Source organism: Triticum urartu, chromosome 1A, assembly GCF_056163025.1.
Source record: "Triticum urartu cultivar PI428250 chromosome 1A, HENAU_Tu73, whole genome shotgun sequence".
NCBI lineage: Eukaryota > Viridiplantae > Streptophyta > Magnoliopsida > Poales > Poaceae > Triticum > Triticum urartu.
In genome coordinates this window covers 429,321,322-429,341,276 of record NC_141873.1, presented here as the reverse complement: position 1 = coordinate 429,341,276, position 19,955 = coordinate 429,321,322, and the positions used below count along the sequence as shown (strand labels likewise).

The 19,955-nt window shown below is 52.5% G+C and overlaps 3 protein-coding genes across 3 annotated transcripts; 2 read left to right on the top strand and 1 right to left on the bottom strand.

Moving 5' to 3' along the window:
- Positions 1-2,655: 2,655 nt before the first annotated feature.
- Positions 2,656-4,256, top strand: LOC147991552 (uncharacterized). Its single transcript, XM_087538720.1, has 2 exons — positions 2,656-3,220; positions 3,622-4,256. Exons 1-2 carry the CDS (start codon positions 2,656-2,658, stop codon positions 4,254-4,256), a joined length of 1,200 nt encoding a protein of 399 aa, XP_087394846.1.
- A 10,197-nt stretch (positions 4,257-14,453) lies between these two features.
- Positions 14,454-14,945, top strand: LOC147991551 (uncharacterized). The gene has a single exon (XM_087538719.1). The coding sequence runs from the start codon at positions 14,454-14,456 to the stop codon at positions 14,943-14,945; it is 492 nt and encodes a 163-aa protein (XP_087394845.1).
- Positions 14,946-16,110: 1,165 nt separating this feature from the next.
- On the bottom strand, positions 16,111-19,130 carry LOC125515703 (receptor protein kinase-like protein ZAR1). Its single transcript, XM_048681218.2, has 2 exons — positions 17,588-19,130; positions 16,111-17,104 (listed from the first exon to the last, which is right to left on the bottom strand). Exons 1-2 carry the CDS (start codon positions 19,128-19,130, stop codon positions 16,443-16,445), a joined length of 2,205 nt encoding a protein of 734 aa, XP_048537175.2. The 3' UTR covers positions 16,111-16,442.
- Between the last annotated feature and the right edge of the window lie 825 nt (positions 19,131-19,955).

Sequence of the window (19,955 nt, the reverse complement as noted above, 5' to 3'; positions counted from 1 at the left end):
GTTCCCCTCTGCCTCCCTCCTCGGCCGGCACGGTTTGGGTCACGCCGCCGTCGGCGGCCCCCTGCTTCTCCGCGCCTGGGATCTCTGCTCTCATGTCCTTGTTTTTCTGTGCGCCCCCCTGCGTTTACGTGCATCCGTGGTTGAGGACCTGGTTTTCGCCGTCCCGGTGGCCAGTCCGGCCGCGGCGGCTCTCGTCGTCGCCTCCGGCGTCGGTGGCGGTGCCTCTGTCAAGATTGGGGTCCACCCGACCCTTGCCGCGGCCCACGAGGCTGCCGGTCCCGTCCGAGCTAGTGCCTCCACCCACCCTCCACCCACCGCATTAACGCGAGGCGTCATGGCGACGGGGAGGCGCGGTAGCCTTTCGGCTCGCCAGCGTCTACCCCCCTAGGTCTGTCCTCCCTGGTCTCCTCTCCTGGCCCCACCCGGGTGACGTTTCGCCCCCCCCCCCCTCGGTCGCTCGTGCCCCCTGTCGCATACCTGGAGGTGAGTTGGTCGCGGATCTGGAGACGGGGGAGTTTAATCCCGCTTTGCCGCTTCCGCTCTGCCCTGTCGCTTCTGTCAGCGACATCGAGAACTTGCGCGGCGCCCATCCCGTCCACATTGACTCCCCGCCTGCCCCCCGTACGGGGACTGAACCTCTCTCCCCTCCTCGCCCCTCCTCCACTCCCGAAGACCGGCCTTATCTCCATGCCCTTCTCTCCCCCGCAGCCCCCTCCCGTCTCCCCCCATCGCCTCGCGCCCTTCCCCTCCTTTCGCTCCACGGGTGCTTCCGGTGCCTCTCCACCCTGCACTTTGTGAAGGATTGCCGGGACCCGGTCCGGTGTCGTCGGTGCCGCCAGTCCGGGCACCGTGCTCGCTCTCGCCGCTGCCCCATGGCTCACCCTCGCCCTGCCCCCACCCCCCGCGCGACGGCCCCCCCTCCCGCGCGCCTCCCCGCCCCCGCCTCCCCCACCGCCATCGCCTCGTCCCGCCACCCCTCACCCCTCCAGGCTGTGCCGCCTTCCCACTATGGCTCTGGCGACCATGCCTCGCTCCTCGGGATCCGAGGCGGGTGGGAGCGTCTCCGCCTCCCCCTCCCGCCCTCGCTCCCCTCCCAGCATGTGTGACGTCTCCACCATGGGGGTCGTCCGGTCCCCCCTCCCTCCCCCCTCTCCTCCCGCTAGGGCTGGGCATCCGGAGCCGGCCGCCCCTCTGGCGGGGATCCCCCCTGAGCTCCTCGCTCCGCGGGACCGGGCATCGTCCAGCGATAAAAATCGTCTCTCCTCCACCTCGGATGTGTCATCTGGCTATAGCGGCCCCTCCCTCGCGGCGGAGTCCGCTCATCCCGATGCCATTGATGTCTTCATGCCTGCCGGCGATTACGAGGCCGCCCTTCGCCTCGCGGTGGTGACCATCGAGCCTCCCAACGCCTTCTCCAACAGTACCTCGGCGGTGCAGGCGGCTCTCCTCTGCGACCTTGGCCACCTGTCCGTTGAAACGGTGCCGTCCTCGGTGGGCGTCCTCTACCTCTGCTTCACCTCTTGGCTTGACCGTGAGGAGGCCATGCGCGAGCAGCCCTTCGACTTCCAGGGCACCCGCATCGACCTTCACCGGGAGGAGCACTTCGGGAGGGTGCCGCAGCGCGCCCGCTCTTGCGCCCTCCTCGTCGCCACGGGTTTCCCTGCTGAGCACCTCACGCCGGAGGGCATCCCCGTCGCGTTCTCCAGGTTCGGCAAGGTGCTAGAGATCGACCCCCTGGTCCTCTCAGGGCGCGAGCTGGCCACAGTCAAGGTGGTGGTGCTCCTGGAGCGGACCCACGACGTCCCTCGTGACGTCTGGCCGTGGGGGGGGGGCGTGGCCCTCTCGCGTCGTCTCGGTCGAGCCGATGACGCCTCCTTCCGCCCTGACGGCTCCTACATCCCCCCTTTTCGCTCAGCCGCATCCTCCGTTCGCCCACAACCGCCCCTCCTCCCTTCTCGGGCGCCCTGTCTTCCGGGCCCCCCTGTCGGGCTGCCACGCCCGCCTTGCGCCGCTGGTGGTGGCCATGGGGGTGGGGGTGGTGATCTCAACTCGGTTCTCCGTGTTCTGGGCACCCCGCCCCTCCTCGTGGCAGCGCCCTCTCCGCCTGGGCCCTGGCTGGGGCACCGCTTCCTGCCGACCTCCCCTTCTATCTCCTCTCTGCCGTTCGCGCGCTCCTCTGTGTGCATCACCGAGCTCGCCCCTGATGACGCGGGCGCGGAGGACGTGGAACCGCCCCCGCCCCTGCCGTGCGCCTTCTCTGAGGACGGGGGGCGCCGCAGCACCAGGCTTGCCCTGCTCGAATCCAGCATGCATGTGAACATGGAGGCCAAGGCGATCAAGCGGCGGGCCCTTCGTGACTCTCTCGTTGGGTGCTCGCCCCGCCTCCAAGTTCGCGCCGTGCGCGACAAGCTCATTGACGCCGCCGTGGCCCCGTTGGGGGGGGGGGGGGCGTTCCGTGGCTGGCCTTAGGGCGGCCGCGGCGATCAAGCGTCCCGGTGCCGTCCCCGAGGATGTGTAGTGGCTACCTGCGTCTCCGTTCTCCCTACACCTGTGGTGTCGCCTCCCTGCTTCTCCTCGCTTGTTTGAGGATTTATGCTCCGTTCCACCGTGCTGTTTTTCTGTTCTTTCTCTCTACTTGGGGTGCCTCCTCCTGTTATGGATAACACCGCTTTTCGTAAACTGACCGTGCTGTGCTGGAATGTGCAAGGCTTGGGTGACCCGAACAAGTGCGGGCTTGTCCGAGACGCCGTGTGTGCTGCCGACCCCTGCATTGCGTGTCTCCAGGAGACCAAACTGGCATCGGTGGACGCCGGAAAATGCCGCTCCTTCCTCCCCTCTCGTCTTTCCCTTCACGCCATGCTCGATGCGAATGGGAGCCGCGGGGGCATCCTCTCTGCCTGGGACCCCATCTCCTACCGCCTTGTCTCTTCCCTCGCCTCGGAGTTCTCCCTCACCGTCGTCCTCGAGTCCGTCGCTTCCGCCCTCATTTTTTCGCTCACTAACGTCTATGCCCCCAGCGACCACGCGCGGTCTGCTGATCTTGTCGCCGACCTCTCCACGGTCGCGGCAACCATCACCGGACCCTGGCTCGTTCTGGGGGATTTCAACCTCATCCGCTTCCCCCACGAAAAGAACAACTCCAACTTCAATGCCCCCAGGGCGGCCCTTTTCAATGGGCTTATCAATTCGCTCTCTTGGTTCGAGCTCCCCCTTTCGAACCGTCTATTCACGTGGACGAACAAACGCTCCCCCCAACCTTGGCTCGTCTCGATCGGGCCTTCTTCAACAACGACTGGGACGTTACCTTCCCCGAATCCTCTCTGAGCTCCCGTCCCCGCACCACCTCGGATCACTTCCCCCTAGTGGCCGTCGCCTCCACTCGCATCCCAGCCTCCTCCAGGTTCTTCTTCGAGCGCGCCTGGCTCCTAAACCCTCTCTTCCTCCCTTTGATCCTTCCCTCCTGGTCTAGGGCTGGCGGACAACGCTGTGCGGCGGGTAACTTGGCGTCCAATAAAAAAGCGGCTAGGGCTGCGGCCAAAGTGTGGAAACAGCGGCACAAATTTGTTCCGACAGCCGATAACGACTGCAAGTTTGTTATTGATCTGTTTGACTTCCTGGAAGAATTTCGTTCTCTTTCTTCTGAAGAGGACCTGCTGCGAGGCGACGCTCGTCTTTGCCTGGCGGCCTCGATTCGTCGCCAGTGTGTTTTCTGGAGGCAGCGGGGGAAGTGCAAGGCGGTGCGGTTCGGCGACGAGAACACCCGTTACTTCCACGCCATGGCGTCTCAGCGCAGGCCCGGGAACGCGATCCGGGCGCTCATGGTCGACGGTGCGGAGGTCGTGTCGCACAACGGCAAGGCAGAGGCGCTGCGCGTCTTCTACACCTCTCTGCTGGGGCAACCCAGCTCCGCCTCCTGGGGGTTCGACCTCGACCTGCTCTACACCAACTCCCCCAGGGTGGACGGGAGCGCGCTCGTCGCTCCGTTCAGCCATGACGAGATGAAAGCGGCTGTGTCGAAGCTGGACGGTGGAAGTGCACCGGGCCCCGACGGGTTCGGCCCCGCCTTCTACCAGGCTGCCTGGCCGGCTGTCGAGGGCGACCTGCAGGCCTTGTTCGACGGGTTTCACGCCGGGGCGGTCCGCCTCGATGGGATCAACAGGGCCTACATTGCCCCCCTGCCAAAGAAGGAGGGGGTGCCTGGCCCTAGCGATTTCCGCCCCGTCTCCTTGCAGAACGGGGACGTGAAGATCCTCTGACGTGGCCTCACGACACGCCTTCAGCGCCAGATCGGGGCTCTCATCGACAAAGACCAGTCCGGCTTCTTGGCCGGGCGCAGCATTGCGGAAAACTTCGCGTACGCGGCTGAGCTTGTGCAGTGCTGTCACCGGCGATCTTCCCCGACCCTCATCCTCAAGCTCGATTTCGCGAAAGCTTTCGACTCCATTGACTGGAGGAGCCTCCGCCGAATCATGAGGGCTCAGGGCTTCCCCGAGCTTTGGTGTGATTGGATGGACGCCATCTTCTAGTCCTCTCGCTCGACCGTCCTGCTCAACGGTGTGCCGGGGCGGTGGTTCACGATCCGGTGCGGTCTGCGCCAGGGGGATCCGATCTCCCCCTACCTCTTCCTCCTGGTGGCCGACGTCCTCCAACGCATGATCCGGCAAGACGATGTACTGATGCACCCGCTGGTGGACGGCGAGCCCCCGGTCGTGCTTTAGTACGCAGACGACACCCTCATCGTCATGCGTGCCGACCTGGCGGGGGCTGCCCGTCTACGGGCCATCCTGGACCTGTTCGCCGCCGTGACCGGCCTCTCCATCAACTACCACAAGAGCACTCTCGTCCCCATCCACGTGGACGCCGCGACGGTCGCCGGGGCGGTGACTGCCATCCAGTGTGCAGTTGGGGGGTTCCCCCAGACCTACCTCGGGCTCCCACTGTCCATTGACAAGCTCAAGCTCTCTGACTTCGCCCCCATGATTGCTAAGGTGGATCGCTACCTGGCGGGGTGGCGTTCCCGCCTGCTCTCTCCCTCTGGGAGGCTGGTGTTGATCAACGCCGTCCTCGACGCCATTCCGTCCTATGCCATGTCCGCTCTGCGCCTCCCGCCCAAGGTCGTGGCCGCGCTTGACTCTCTCCGCTGTTCTTTCCTTTGGAACGTGGCGGACCGCGCATCGGGAGCCCAATGCTTGGTTGCCTGGTCCATGGTTTGCCGGACGAAGGCGGAGGGAGGGCTGGGGGTGCGGGATATCTCTGCTCAAAATGACTGTCTCTTACTCAAGCTGTTGCATCGTGTCCATGCTGCGGCCCCCGCTCGGTGGGCGCGGTGGCTCTGGGCGGACCACCACGGGCGATCGCTGCTTGGCGCCGGCGCGACTGCGGACAGAGGACCGCACTGGGCGGACCTGCTGGCGCTTCTTCCACTCTACCGTGCGCTCACCAAGGTTGCCGTCGGGACGGGGGGGGGGGGACCTCCTTCTGGCACGACTGCTGGCTGCCCCCCCGGTCCCCTGCGTTGTGCCTTCCCGGCCCTCTTCTCGCATGCCTCCCTGCCTGAGGCTACGGCTGCCCAGGTGCGGCGGGGAGGGGGGGCTGCCGGCCCTCCTAGTGAAGGAAATATGCCCTAGAGGCAATAATAAAGTTATTATTTATTTCCTTATATCATGATAAATGTTTATTATTCATGCTAGAATTGTATTAACCAGAAAAATAATACATGTGTGAATACATAGACAAACAGAGTGTCACTAGTATGCCTCTACTTGACTAGCTCGTTAATCAAAGATGGTTATGTTTCCTAACCATGAACAAGGAGTTGTTATTTGATTAACGGGATCACATCATTAGGTGAATGATCTGATTGACATGACCCATTCCATTAGCTTAGAACCCGATCGTTTAGTGTGTTGCTATTGCTTTCTTCATGACTTATACATGTTCCTATGACTATGAGATTATGCAACTCCCGTTTGCCGGAGGAACACTCTGTGTGCTACAAACGTCACAACGTAAATGGGTGATTATAAAGGTGCTCTACAGGTGTCTCCAAAGGTACATGTTGGGTTGGCGTATTTCGAGATTAGGATTTGTCACTCCGATTGTCGGAGAGGTATCTCTGGGCCCTCTCGGTAATGCACATCACACAAGCCTTGCAAGCATTGCAACTAATGAGTTAGTTGCGAGATGATGTATTACGGAACGAGTAAAGAGACTTGCCGGTAACGAGATTGAACTAGGTATTGAGATACCGACGATCGAATCTCGGGCAAGTAACATACCGATGACAAAGGGAACAACGTATGTTGTTATGCGATCTGACCGATAAAGATCTTCGTAGAATATGTAGGAGCCAATATGAGCATCCAGGTTCTTCTATTGGTTATTGACCAGAGACGTGTCTCGGTCATGTCTACATTGTTCTCGAACCCGTAGGGTCCGCACGCTTAAGGTTTCGATGACAGTTATATTATGAGTTTATGAATTTTGATGTACCGAAGTAAGTTCGGAGTCCCGGATGTGATCACGGACATGACGAGGAGTCTCGAAATGGCCGAGACATAAAGATTGATATATTGGACGGCTATATTCGGACACCGGAAGTGTTCCGGGTGATTTCGGAGAAAACCGGAGAGCCGGAGGGTTACCGGAACCCCCCCCCCCCCGGGAGAAGTAATGGGCCATATGGGCCTTAGTGGAGAGAGAGAGGGGCAGCCAAAGGTGGGCCGCGCGCCTCCTCCCCCCTGGTCCGAATTGGACTAGGAGAGGGGGGGCGGCGCCCCCCTTTCCCTCTCCCTCCCCACTTCTTTCCCCCTCCTAGTAGGAGTCCTACTCCTACTAGGAGGAGGACTCCTCCTTGGCGCGCCATAGAGGGCCAGCCGGCCTCCTCCCCTTGATCCTTTATATACGGGGGCAGGGGGCACCCCTTGACACACAAGTTGATCCACGTGATCATATTCTTAGCCGTGTGCGGTGCCCCCTTCCACCATAGTCCTCGATAATATTGTAGCGGTGCTTAGGCGAAGCCCTGTGACGGTAGTACATCAAGATCGTCACCACGCCGTCGTGCTGACGGAACTCTTCCCCGACACTTTGCTGGATCGGAGTTCGGGGATCGTCATCGAGCTGAACGTGTGCTAGAACTCGGAGGTGCCGTAGTTTCGGTGCTTGATCGGTCGGGCCGTGGAGACATACGACTACATCAACCAAGTTAACGCTTCCGTTGTCGATCTACAAGGGTACGTAGATCACACTCTCCCCCTCTCGTTGCTATGCATCACCATGATCTTGCGTGTGCGTAGGAATTTTTTTGAAATTACTACGTTCCCCAACAGTGGCATCCGAGCCTAGGTTTTATATGTTGATGTTATTTGCATGAGTAGAACACAAGTGAGTTGTGGACGATATAAGTCATACTGCTTACCAGCATGTCATACTTTGGTTCGGCGGTATTGTTGGACGAAGCGGCCCGGACCGACATTATGCGTACGCTTACGCGAGACCGGTTCTCCCGACGTGCTTTGCATATAGGTGGCTTGCGGGTGACAGTTTCTCCAACTTTAGTTGAACCGAGTGTGGCTACGCCCGGTCCTTGCGAAGGTTAAAACAGCACCAACTTGACAAACTATCGTTGTGGTTTTGATGCGTAGGTAAGATTGGTTCTTGCTTAAGCCCGTAGCAGCCACGTAAAACTTGCAACAACAAAGTAGAGGACGTCTAACTTGTTTTTGCGGGGCATGTTGTGATGTGATATGGTCAAGACATGATGTTAAATTTTATTGTATGAGATGATCATGTTTTGTAACCGAGTTATCGGCAACTGGCAGGAGCCATATGGTTGTCGCTTTATTGTATGCAATGCAATCGCGCTGTAATGCTTTACTTTATCACTAAACGGTAGCGATAGTCGTGGAAGCACAATATTGGAGAGACGACAACGATGCTACGATGGAGATCAAAGGTGTCGCGCCGGTGACGATGGTGATCACGACGGTGCTTCGAAGATGGAGATCACAAGCACAAGATGATGATGGCCATATCATATCACTTATATTGATTGCATGTGATGTTTATCTTTTATGCATCTTATCTTGCTTTGATTGACGGTAGCATTATAAGATGATCTCTCACTAATTATCAAGAAGTGTTCTCCCTGAGTATGCACCGTTGCGAAAGTTCTTCGTGCTGAGACACCACGTGATGATCGGGTGTGATAGGCTCTACGTTCAAATACAACGGGTGCAAAACAGTTGCACACGCGGAATACTCAGGTTATACTTGACGAGCCAAGAATATACAGATATGGCCTCGGAACACAGAGACCGAAAGGTCGAGCGTGAATCATATGGTAGATATGATCAACATAGTGATGTTCACCAATGAAACTACTCCATCTCACGTGATGATCGGACATGGTTTAGTTGATTTGGATCACGTAATCACTTAGAGGATTAGAGGGATGTCTATCTAAGTGGGAGTTCTTTAAGTAAATTAATTGAACCTAAATTTATCATGAAACTTAGTACCTGATAGTATCTTGCTTGTTTATGCTTGATTGTAGATAGATGGCTCGTGCTGTTGTTCCGTTGAATTTTAATGTGTTCCTTGAGAAAGCAAAGTTGAAAGATGATGGTAGCAATTATACGGACTGGGTCCGTAACTTGAGGATTATCCTCATTGCTGCACAGAAGAATTACGTCCTGGAAGCACCGCTGGGTGCCAGGCCTGCTGCTGGAGCAACACCAGATGTTATGAACGTCTGGCAGAGCAAAGCTGATGACTACTCGATAGTTCAGTGTGCCATGCTTTACGGCTTAGAATCGGGACTTCAACGACGTTTTGAACGTCATGGAGCATACGAGATGTTCCAGGAGTTGAAGTTAATATTTCAAGCAAATGCCCGGATTGAGAGATATGAAGTCTCCAATAAGTTCTATAGCTGCAAGATGGAAGAGAACAGTTCTGTTAGTGAGCATATACTCAAAATGTCTGGGTATAATAATCACTTGATTCAATTGGGAGTTAATCTTCCAGATGATTGCGTCATTGACAGAATTCTCCAATCACTGCCACCAAGCTACAAGAGCTTCATGATGAACTATAATATGAAAGGGATGAATAAGACTATTCCCGAGCTCTTCGCAATGCTGAAAGTTGCGGAGGTAGAAATCAAGAAGGAGCATCAAGTGTTGATGGTCAACAAGACCACTAGTTTCAAGAAAAAGGGCAAAGGGAAGAAGAAGGGGAACTTCAAAAAGAACGGCAAGCAAGTTGCTACTCAAGAGAAGAAACCCAAACCTGGACCTAAGCCTGAAACTGAGTGCTTCTACTGCAAGCAGACTGGTCACTGGAAGCGGAGCTGCCCCAAGTATTTGGCGGATAAGAAGGATGGCAAGGTGAACAAAGGTATATGTGATATACATGTTATTGATGTGTACCTTACTAATGCTCGCAGTAGCACTTGGGTATTTGATACTGGTTCTGTTGCTAATATTTGCAACTCGAAACAGGGACTACGGATTAAGCGAAGATTGGCTAAGGATGAGGTGACGATGCACGTGGGAAACGGTTCCAAAGTCGATGTGATCGTAGTCGGCACGCTACCTCTACATCTACCTTCGGGATTAATATTAGACCTAAATAATTGTTATTTGGTGCCAGCGTTAAGCATGAACATTATATCTGGATCTTGTTTGATGCGAGACGGTTATTCATTTAAATCTGAGAATAATGGTTGTTCTATTTATATGAGTAATATCTTTTATGGTCATGCACCCTTAAAGAGTGGTCTATTTTTTGTTGAATCTCGATAGTAGTGACACACATATTCATAGTGTTGAAGCCAAAAGATGCAGAGTTGATAATGATAGTGCAACTTATTTGTGGCACTGTTGTTTAGGTCATATCGGTGTAAAGCGCGTGAAGAAACTCCATACTGATGGACTTTTGGAACCACTTGATTATGAATCACTTGGTACTTGCGAACAGTGCCTCATGGGCAAGATGACTAAAACACCGTTCTCCGGTTCTATGGAGAGAGCAATAGATTTGTTGGAAATCATACATACAGATGTATGTGGTCCGATGAATATTGAGGCTCGTGGCGGATATCGTTATTTTCTCACCTTCATAGATGACTTAAGCAGATATGGGTATATCTACTTAATGAAACACAAGTCTAAAACATTTGAAAAGCTCAAACAATTTCAGAGTGAAGTAGAAAATCATCGTAACAAGAAAATAAAATTCCTACGATCTGATCGTGGAGGAGAATATTTGAGTTACGAGTTTGGTGTACATTTGAAAAATTGTGGAATAGTTTCGCAACTCACGCCACCCGGAACACCACAGCGTAATGGTGTGTCCGAACGTCGTAATCGTACATTACTAGATATGGTGCGATCTATGATGTCTCTTACTGATTTACCGCTATCGTTTTGGGGATACGCTCTAGAGACGGCCGCATTCACGTTAAATAGGGCACCATCAAAATCCGTTGAGACGACGCCTTATGAACTGTGGTTTGGCAAGAAACCAAAGTTGTCGTTTCTGAAAGTTTGGGGCTGCGATGCTTATGTTGAAAAACTTCAACCTGATAAGCTCGAACCCAAATCGGAGAAATGTGTCTTCATAGGATATCCAAAGGAAACTATTGGATACACCTTCCATCACAAATCCGAAGGCAAGACTTTTGTTGCTAAATTCGGAAACTTTCTGGAGAAGGAGTTTCTCTCGAAAGAAGTGAGTGGGAGGAAAGTAGAACTTGACGAGGTAACTGTACCTGCTCCCTTATTGGAAAGTAGTGCATCACAAAAAACTGTTTCAGTGACACCTACACTAGTTAGTGAGGAAGCTAATGATAATGATCATGAAACTTCAGAACAAGATACTACTGAACCTCGTAGATCAACAGAGTGAGATCCGCGCCAGAGTGGTACGGAAATCCTGTTCTGGAAGTCATGCTACTAGATCATGATGAGCCTACGAACTATGAAGAAGCGATGGTGAGCCCAGATTCCGCAAAATGACTTGAAGCCATGAAATCTGAGATGGGATCCATGTATGAGAACAAAGTATGGACTTTGGTTGACTTGCCCGATGATCGGCAAGCAATTGAGAATAAATGGATCTTTAAGAAGAAGACTGACGCTGACGGTAATATTACTGTCTACAAAGCTCGACTTGTCGCAAAAGGTTTTTGGCAAGTTCAAGGGATTGACTACGATGAGACCTTCTCACCCGTAGCGATGCTTAAGTCTGTCCGAATCATGTTAGCAATTGCCGCATTTTATGATTATGAAATTTGGCAGATGGATGTCAAAACTGCATTCCTGAATGGATTTCTGGAAAAAGAGTTGTATATGATGCAACCAGAAGGTTTTGTCGATCCAAAGGGAGCTAACAAAGTGTGCAAGCTCCAGCGATCCATTTATGGACTGGTGCAAGCCTCTCGGAGTTGGAATAAATGTTTTGATAGTGTGATCAAAGCATTTGGTTTTATACAGACTTTTGGAGAAGCCTGTATTTACAAGAAAGTGAGTGGGAGCTCTGTAGCATTTCTGATATTATATGTGGATGACATATTACTAATTGGAAATGATATAGAATTTCTGGATAGCATAAAGGGATACTTGAATAAGAGTTTTTCAATGAAAGACCTCGGTGAAGCTGCTTACATATTAGGCATTAAGATCTATAGAGATAGATCAAGACGCTTAATTGGACTTTCACAGAGCACATACCTTGACAAAGTTTTGAAGAAATTCAAAATGGATCAAGCAAATAAAGGGTTCCTGCCTGTGTTACAAGGTGTGAAGTTGAGTAAGACTCAATGCCCGACCACTGCAGAAGATAGAGAGAAAATGAAAGATGTTCCCTATGCTTCAGCCATAGGCTCTATCATGTATGCAATGCTGTGTACCAGACCTGATGTGTGCCTTGCTATAAGTCTAGCAGGGAGGTACCAAAGTAATCCAGGAGTGGATCACTGGACAGCGGTCAAGAACATCCTGAAATACCTGAAAAGGACTAAGGATATGTTTCTCGTTTATGGAGGTGACAAAGAGCTAATCGTAAATGGTTACGTCGATGCGAGCTTTGACACTGATCCGGACGATTCTAAATCGCAAATTGGATACGTATTTACATTAAACGGTGGAGCTTTCAGTTGGTGCAGTTCTAAACAAAGCGTCGTGGCGGGATCTACGTGTGAAGCAGAATACATAGCTGCTTCGGAAGCAGCAAATGAAGGAGTCTGGATGAAGGAGTTCATATCCGATCTAGGTGTCATACCTAGTGCATCGGGTCCAATGAAAATCTTTTGTGACAATACTGGCGCAATTGCCTTGGCAAAGAAATCCAGATTTCACAAGAGAACCAAGCACATCAAGAGACGCTTCAATTCCATCCGGGATCTAGTCCAGGTGGGAGACATAGAGATTTGCAATATACATATGGATCTGAATGTAGCAGACCCGTTGACTAAGCCTCTTCCACGAGCAAAACATGATCAGCACCAAGCCTCCATGGGTGTTAGAATCATTACTGTGTAATCTAGATTATTGACTCTAGTGCAAGTGGGAGACTGAAGGAAATATGCCCTAGAGGCAATAATAAAGTTATTATTTATTTCCTTATATCATGATAAATGTTTATTATTCATGCTAGAATTGTATTAACCAGAAAAATAATACATGTGTGAATACATAGACAAACAGAGTGTCACTAGTATGCCTCTACTTGACTAGCTCGTTAATCAAAGATGGTTATGTTTCCTAACCATGAACAAGGAGTTGTTATTTGATTAACGGGATCACATCATTAGGTGAATGATCTGATTGACATGAACCATTCCATTAGCTTAGCACCCGATCGTTTAGTGTGTTGCTATTGCTTTCTTCATGACTTATACATGTTCCTATGACTATGAGATTATGCAACTCCCGTTTGCCGGAGGAACACTTTGTGTGCTACCAAACGTCACAACGTAAATGGGTGATTATAAAGGTGCTCTACAGGTGTCTCCAAAGGTACATGTTGGGTTGGCGTATTTCGAGATTAGGATTTGTCACTCCGATTGTCGGAGAGGTATCTCTGGGCCCTCTCGGTAATGCACATCACACAAGCCTTGCAAGCATTGCAACTAATGAGTTAGTTGCGAGATGATGTATTACGGAACGAGTAAAGAGACTTGCCGGTAACGAGATTGAACTAGGTATTGAGATACCGACGATCGAATCTCGGGCAAGTAACATACCGATGACAAAGGGAACAACGTATGTTGTTATGCGGTCTGACCGATAAAGATCTTCGTAGAATATGTAGGAGCCAATATGAGCATCCAGGTTCTGCTATTGGTTATTGACCAGAGACGTGTCTCGGTCATGTCTACATTGTTCTCGAACCCGTAGGGTCCGCACGCTTAAGGTTTCGATGACAGTTATATTATGAGTTTATGAATTTTGATGTACCGAAATTAGTTCGGAGTTCCGGATGTGATCACGGACATGAAGAGGAGTCTCGAAATGGTTGAGACATAAAGATTGATATATTGGACGGCTATATTCGGACACCGGAAGTGTTCCGGGTGATTTCGGAGAAAACCGGAGAGCCGGAGGGTTACCGGAACCCCCCCGGGAGAAGTAATGGGCCATATGGGCCTTAGTGGAGAGAGAGAGAGGGGCAGCCAAAGGTGGGCCGCGCGCCTCCTCCCCCCTGGTCCGAATTGGACTAGGAGAGGGGGGCGGCGCCCCCCTTTCCCTCTCCCTCCCCACTTCTTTCCCCCTCCTAGTAGGAGTCCTACTCCTACTAGGAGGAGGACTCCTCCTTGGCGCGCCATAGAGGGCCGACCGGCCTCCTCCCCTTGATCCTTTATATACGGGGGCAGGGGGCACCCCTTGACACACAAGTTGATCCACGTGATCATATTCTTAGCCGTGTGCGGTGCCCCCTTCCACCATAGTCCTCGATAATATTGTAGCGGTGCTTAGGCGAAGCCCTGCGACGGTAGTACATCAAGATCGTCACCACGCCATCGTGCTGACGGAACTCTTCCCCGACACTTTGCTGGATCGGAGTCCGGGGATCGTCATCGAGCTGAACGTGTGCTAGAACTCGGAGGTGCCGTAGTTTCGGTGCTTGATCGGTCGGGCCGTGTAGACGTACGACTACATCAACCAAGTTAACGCTTCCGTTGTCGATCTACAAGGGTACGTAGATCACACTCTCCCCCTCTCGTTGCTATGCATCACCATGATCTTGTGTGTGCGTAGGAATTTTTTTGAAATTACTACGTTCCCCAACACCTGGTCCCGCGCCTGATCTGCGCTGCTGCTCGGGACCTGGCCGAGGTGCTCTCGTTGCTGCGTGACTGCCCGGGCACGCCCGCTCCGGACGGGCGCCGGTCCGTCTTCTGTGGCGCTCCTCGTGGTGCTTTCTCATCGAGATCGACGTACACCATGTTGCGCTTCGGCGGCGTCTCGTCGCCGGCCGCCGGCTTCCTCTGGAGCTCGGCTGCCCCATCCCGTGTGAAGTTCTTCGCCTGGCTGCTCTCCCTGACCAGGATTCACACCCGGGACGTCCTTCTCCGAAAAACTATCGTCGACGCCCAGGGGGCTGGCTGCCCGTGCTGTCCGGCCTCCTTGGAGACGGCCAACCATCTCTTTTTTGAGTGTGAGGTGGCCGCTCGTTTCTGGCGCTGCATCGGCGTCAACCCGCGTACCGGGACGGCCCGCGGCCTCCATCTCTTCGACGTCCGGCCGACCATGGGGGAGGCCTCACCGACGGCTTTCCTCCTCCTCCGCGTCTGGCACCTCTGGAAACGGAGGAATGCGGTGGTATTTCGGGGGGAAAACCCCTCTCTGGGTGCTACTCTCAAATGCTGTAGGGACGACGCGGTGCTCTGGCGGGGGAGATTTCGCGAGGAGGATCGTGTCCACATCGATGCTTAGCTTCTGGCGCTCGCTGCTCCGCGAGGCTAATCCCATAACCCCCCCCCCTCTCTCCCTTCTTGTATATGTACGTGTTGTAATGTGCCGTCCTCGCGTGTCGCTCTGACCGCCCCGCCTTGTATCTACTGGTTCGTGGAAATATAAGATTCAGGTGGGGGAGGCTTTCTCCTCCCCCCCCCCCCCCCCCTAAAAATTCAAAAAAATATGTGGTAGACGTGAAGAAGTGGCAATTTTCTCGGGGGTGGGTGCCCGAGATGTGCGGGAGAAGCAGGTTTCTTGGGCGAGCCTACGGGGTCGTTTGGGAGGAGGCGAGGTCAAAGGATGAGGGATCATGTGAGCGGTGTGACAGTTTTGCTTATATGGCACACGTGTGCCAAATATCACAGTCCTTTAGATTATACAATTACATCGTAATTACAAATTAATTGTGCAAACTGTTTTTGGAGACCGTACGAGTATTCAAAGCAAAATTCTAGGGCTTCTTTGATTCACCTAATTCCAAAGATGCTGAAATAGGAAGAAAAAAATGCAGGATGACATTATCATGACCACTAGAATTCTACAAAAGTAAATTCCTATCAAATTAGATGATTTTGTCAAGAGAATTCAGTTGATGGAAAGATTTTCCAAATGTAGTGCAAATGATGGATCCTAGTACATATCAAACAACCCCACGAAGAAAAAATCCTATGGATTACAACCCTCTAAAATCCGAATAGAAAATCCTTTGGATCAGAGAGGTGATTACAACCCTCTAAAATCCGAATAGAAAATCCTTTGAATCGGAGAGGTCCTTAGAACACTAGAGGCGATATACATACATAATATTTCAAATGGATCATTTTTCTAATGATATAATACCAAGAGTTGTGATATCTGAGGAACCAAAAGTACTCAACACTATCCCCCGCAAAACAAAAGGTACTCAACAGTATGCCACTATCATGCATGCTTCCATCCTATCTAATTAAGCAACATGATATTTGCAATTGAGGAACATGCCTGACCATGCATCCATGCCTATCATACACTAGAGGAACAAAAAAATTATGTTTATTTTCCTAATATCATGCTTCCATTTTTGTGTGCACTATTTGCAATTGAGGACCTGCCAAGTTGTCTGCAACATGAGCAATTGTTGCACCTGATATTCACTGCAAGGATAGACAACAATCAGGAAAGGGATTTCATTGCAAGTCTTCAACCGATCAACCTAGTGGTACATTCATCGCTGAGTTAACTGCAGCTGTGCACAGAATTCCTTCTCACACAGAGTACTAGCAAATACCAACAGATACTACATGCTCTGCTCCCAAAGAAGAAGAAAGGCTAACACATGGTAGGTACCTAACTTGTTAAAGGTCCCGAAAATGATAATTTTACATGGTTAACTAAATGTCACTTGGTGTTCCCCTAACCTTCTTTGCCATGCTTGAGCTTTACAACCATCAAATGTTTTCTGCAACCATATCGCCGCCCTTTCGTGGTGGTGCTTTTCTAGCTTGAAACTGAAGCGCTCAGGCGCTCCAAGGTTTCTGTGACATTTCTCATCGTCGGTCTTCGCTCGGGATTAGCATGAACGCAAGCGAGAGCGACTTTGAGTACAGCGATCATCTCACCTTCCTGTTCAGAGTCCCCGGCGAGAAAAGGATCGAGCACATCAGCGGATGGTTTCTTCTCTTCTATACAGAACTGGACCCACTGGACAAGATCCATCTGCATAGTTTCCAAGAGAGCGATGGGCGATCTACCAGTAATCATTTCGAGCAAGATCACACCATAGGAGTAGACATCCCATTTCTGCGACGGTTTCAATGTTTTCAGTGCTTCTGGTGCTTGGTAGCATGAACCTTCTTTGCTCACAAGAGGGCTCATTGAGGAATCTGGCTGCAGACTCTGAGCCTTTTCGACGCCAATCCGATCCGATTGCGAAGAAGGTGCTGCTCCACCAGCAATGTTTGCTAGTCGCCCGAGGCCGAAATCTGAAATATACGGTTCCATGTCCTTTCCAAGAAGGACATTGTTCGGCCTCAAGTCCCCATGTACATACTTCTTGGGACTGAATTCATGCAAAAAAGACATCCCATTTGCAACTCCTTTCATGATCTTTAGACGTGCATTCCATGTCAATGGTGTGAATGTCATTGTCCCAGGTTTACCTGAAAGTAATAAATCAGCCAATGCAACACTAGCCTTAAATAAACACAGAGGTCGTACTACGCAGTGAGGATGTACTCTAGTAACCTTTGCTAGCAAAGAATTACTCACTCTGTACATAAATATAAGAGGCAGTACACCAGAAAGAAGTAAATTACCTCTAAAAAATTACTTTTAGAAAGAAATGAATAAAGTCAAACTTTAACAGAGTACCAATGAGACAATATTGTATCAAAGCAATTTATATGGACTGAAAGAGCATTCTAGAGATATCACTTGAACTCCAGGTACTAGTTTCGGCGTTAACAACAAAAATCGTATCACAAAGGCAAAACTAATCAATGTCGAAGTGCATTACATCAGTATGAGGATCCTGATCTACATATTAATATCACTGGTCAACTGTTCTACGAAATGACAAAAAAATAATGGAAACATGATGTAAACTAGGCATTAGAGAGCTCGACTCAGTTGATAACACATACCATGAATTGCTGAAGAGAGGCTGCCATTTGAAATGTAATCATATATCAGCAACTTCTCATCAAACGACCAGTAGTAGGCCCTCAAGGTAACAATATTGGGATGCTGAACCTTGCCAATGGCCTCAACCTCAGTCCGAAACTCCTTAAACCTTTGCAATCCCCCCTCGCCGAGCCGCCTCACCGCCATGGTGAGCCCATCCTCAAGAACTACCTTGTACACAATCCCTATCCCACTCTTCCCGAGCACAAATGCTGATGCCTTGAGCAGCTCATCGAGATCAAACCTCACTTTCTGGTCCAACAACACGAGGTCGTGCTGCTCTATTGGAGTCTCAGGCTCGTCCCTGCTAAAACAACCAGACCTCGACTCTTTGGAGCCGGTGCCCGCACCATGTCCCTTCTCCTTGGGGGAAACTTTCTTCCAGTAGCAGTAGAAGAACACCAGGGCAATGATCAAGATCCCTACCACATCACCCAGAACAATGGCCACAATGGCAGCCTTCCCCAACCCCTTGCTCCTCCCACTCCCGTTGCCCCCGGCACCGGACTCCCCATCCTTCGGAACAGACGGGTTGGACGATGGCGGCGAGCAGGGGCTCTCGAGCGGCGGCCCACACAGCCCTGGGTTGCCCAAGAACGCCGAGGGGCCACGGTTGTCAAGCGCCCCATTCTGCGGAATCGGCCCTGACAGGTTGTTATAGGAGAGATCAATGTAGACCTTCTCCGGCAATTTCCCCAGGCTCGCCGGAATCGGCCCGGAGAAGCCATTGTGCGACAGGTCCACCGTCCCCTCGAGCCTGGACAGGTTCCCGATGTCGTCCGGGACGGCGCCGGAGAAGCGGTTGTAGGACAGATTGAGCTGCTCCAGCGCCGAGAGCTCCCGGCCGAACCCCGGCGGGATCGGGCCCGTGAGGTTGTTCCGGCCGAGGGACAGCCTGCGGAGGCGCCTGCATTTCAGGATCGACCCGGGGAGAGAGCCGTTGAGAGAGTTGGAGGAGAGGTCCAAGATTTGGAGGTAGGGGAGGTCCCCGAGCTCCGCGGGGACGGGCCCGTCGAGCTCGTTCCCGTAGAGGACGAGGCTCTGCAGCCCCGCGGCGCCGGCGAGGAGCGCGGGCGGCAGGGCGCCGTAGAGGCGGTTGCCGCGGAGGTTGAGGTGGCGGAGGGAGGCCGGGAGCGCGGACGCCGGTAGGGCGGCGACGAGGCCCTTCCTGGGAAGGGAGAGCGCGACGACCCGGCGGATGGCGGCGTCGTCGCAGGCGACGCCGTTCCAGGAGCAGGGGTCGGCATCGGAGGCGTTCCAGTCGGCGAGGGCCCCCGTGGGGTCACGCAGGACGGCGGCCCGGAAGGAGAGCAGCGCCTGGCCGTCGGCGGTGAGCGCGTCGGTGGCGGCGGGGAGCGCGAGGGCTAGGAGGAGGAGGAGCGGGAGGACGGCGGCCATGGGAGGAGGCGGAACGCGGCGCTGCGCTTTCCAGTGGGGACTGGCCGACCGGGGCACTGAGTGAGGCTCGGAGTCGTTGCGTTTATGAAGACCGGCGGCACTCATTAGAACTGGCAGTGGCATTATTTTCTTGTACGTTGTAGTTTCGTGTTTAACTGGTTTCTCACCGGAATCCTCCTAACTTCGCTTGGGTTATTCTATTGTCACTTTTTTACTGGTGAGGAGCGGTGGTGACCGACGATGATTGCCGACAGTTGGTGAGTACGGGCAATAGTGCATTGTGTTCGAGAAAGTAACGCGGCTGCACGTGCCTGCTCAACCTAGCTAAGGCATCTTCAACGCAAATGTAATCATCCAATGTCCACGGTAGTGTACGGGCGCGTTGGAGGTCATTCAATCGGAGGATATGTCGTCCCTCCTATCCTGTTTGTCCAATTTTATCTTGATCAATAGCGACTTGATTATGCAAAACAAAAGCGTTGGATGTTCAACAAGTTTTTAACATCCTTCGAACCTGAAAATTTTGACCTCTTTCCCCCCTTCTTTTGTGCATAGCTTGCGATGATTCTAATGTTTTGATTTCAAAAGTATCGTGCGAGCCATCATGTTGTAATTTACTAACAATGCGTGAACAACGCTTTCAATCATGATGCAAACAACAGCCTAAAAGCTGCAGCACAACACTCCAGACAATCCATACTAGACATTGCAGCTCCGACTCCGACGATGAACTACTAAGAAAAAACTAGGCATGGGTGGCGTCACGAAGGATCAGCGAACGAACCACCTGTCCCGCGTCATCGTATACCACTGGCCCCCCACGGCGACTTCGACTTCACAACAACAGACAGTCGAGGCACTCCCACGAACACGCCGGAGAAGAAGAGCCGACTACCACGACCAAGGCCACGCCTCCGACATTGCTCATCG

Coding starts and splice junctions, on each gene's coding strand:
- LOC147991552 (XM_087538720.1), top strand. CDS start 2,656: ATGGATAACACCGCTTTTCGTAAACTGACCGTGCTGTGCTGGAATGTG. Junction 3,221..3,621: donor CGAGCTCCCCCTTTCGAACC/GTCTATTCACGT, acceptor ACTTCCTGGAAG/AATTTCGTTCTCTTTCTTCT.
- LOC147991551 (XM_087538719.1), top strand. CDS start 14,454: ATGTTGCGCTTCGGCGGCGTCTCGTCGCCGGCCGCCGGCTTCCTCTGG.
- LOC125515703 (XM_048681218.2), bottom strand. CDS start 19,130: ATGAGTGCCGCCGGTCTTCATAAACGCAACGACTCCGAGCCTCACTCA. Junction 17,105..17,587: donor CCTCTCTTCAGCAATTCATG/GTATGTGTTATC, acceptor TATTACTTTCAG/GTAAACCTGGGACAATGACA.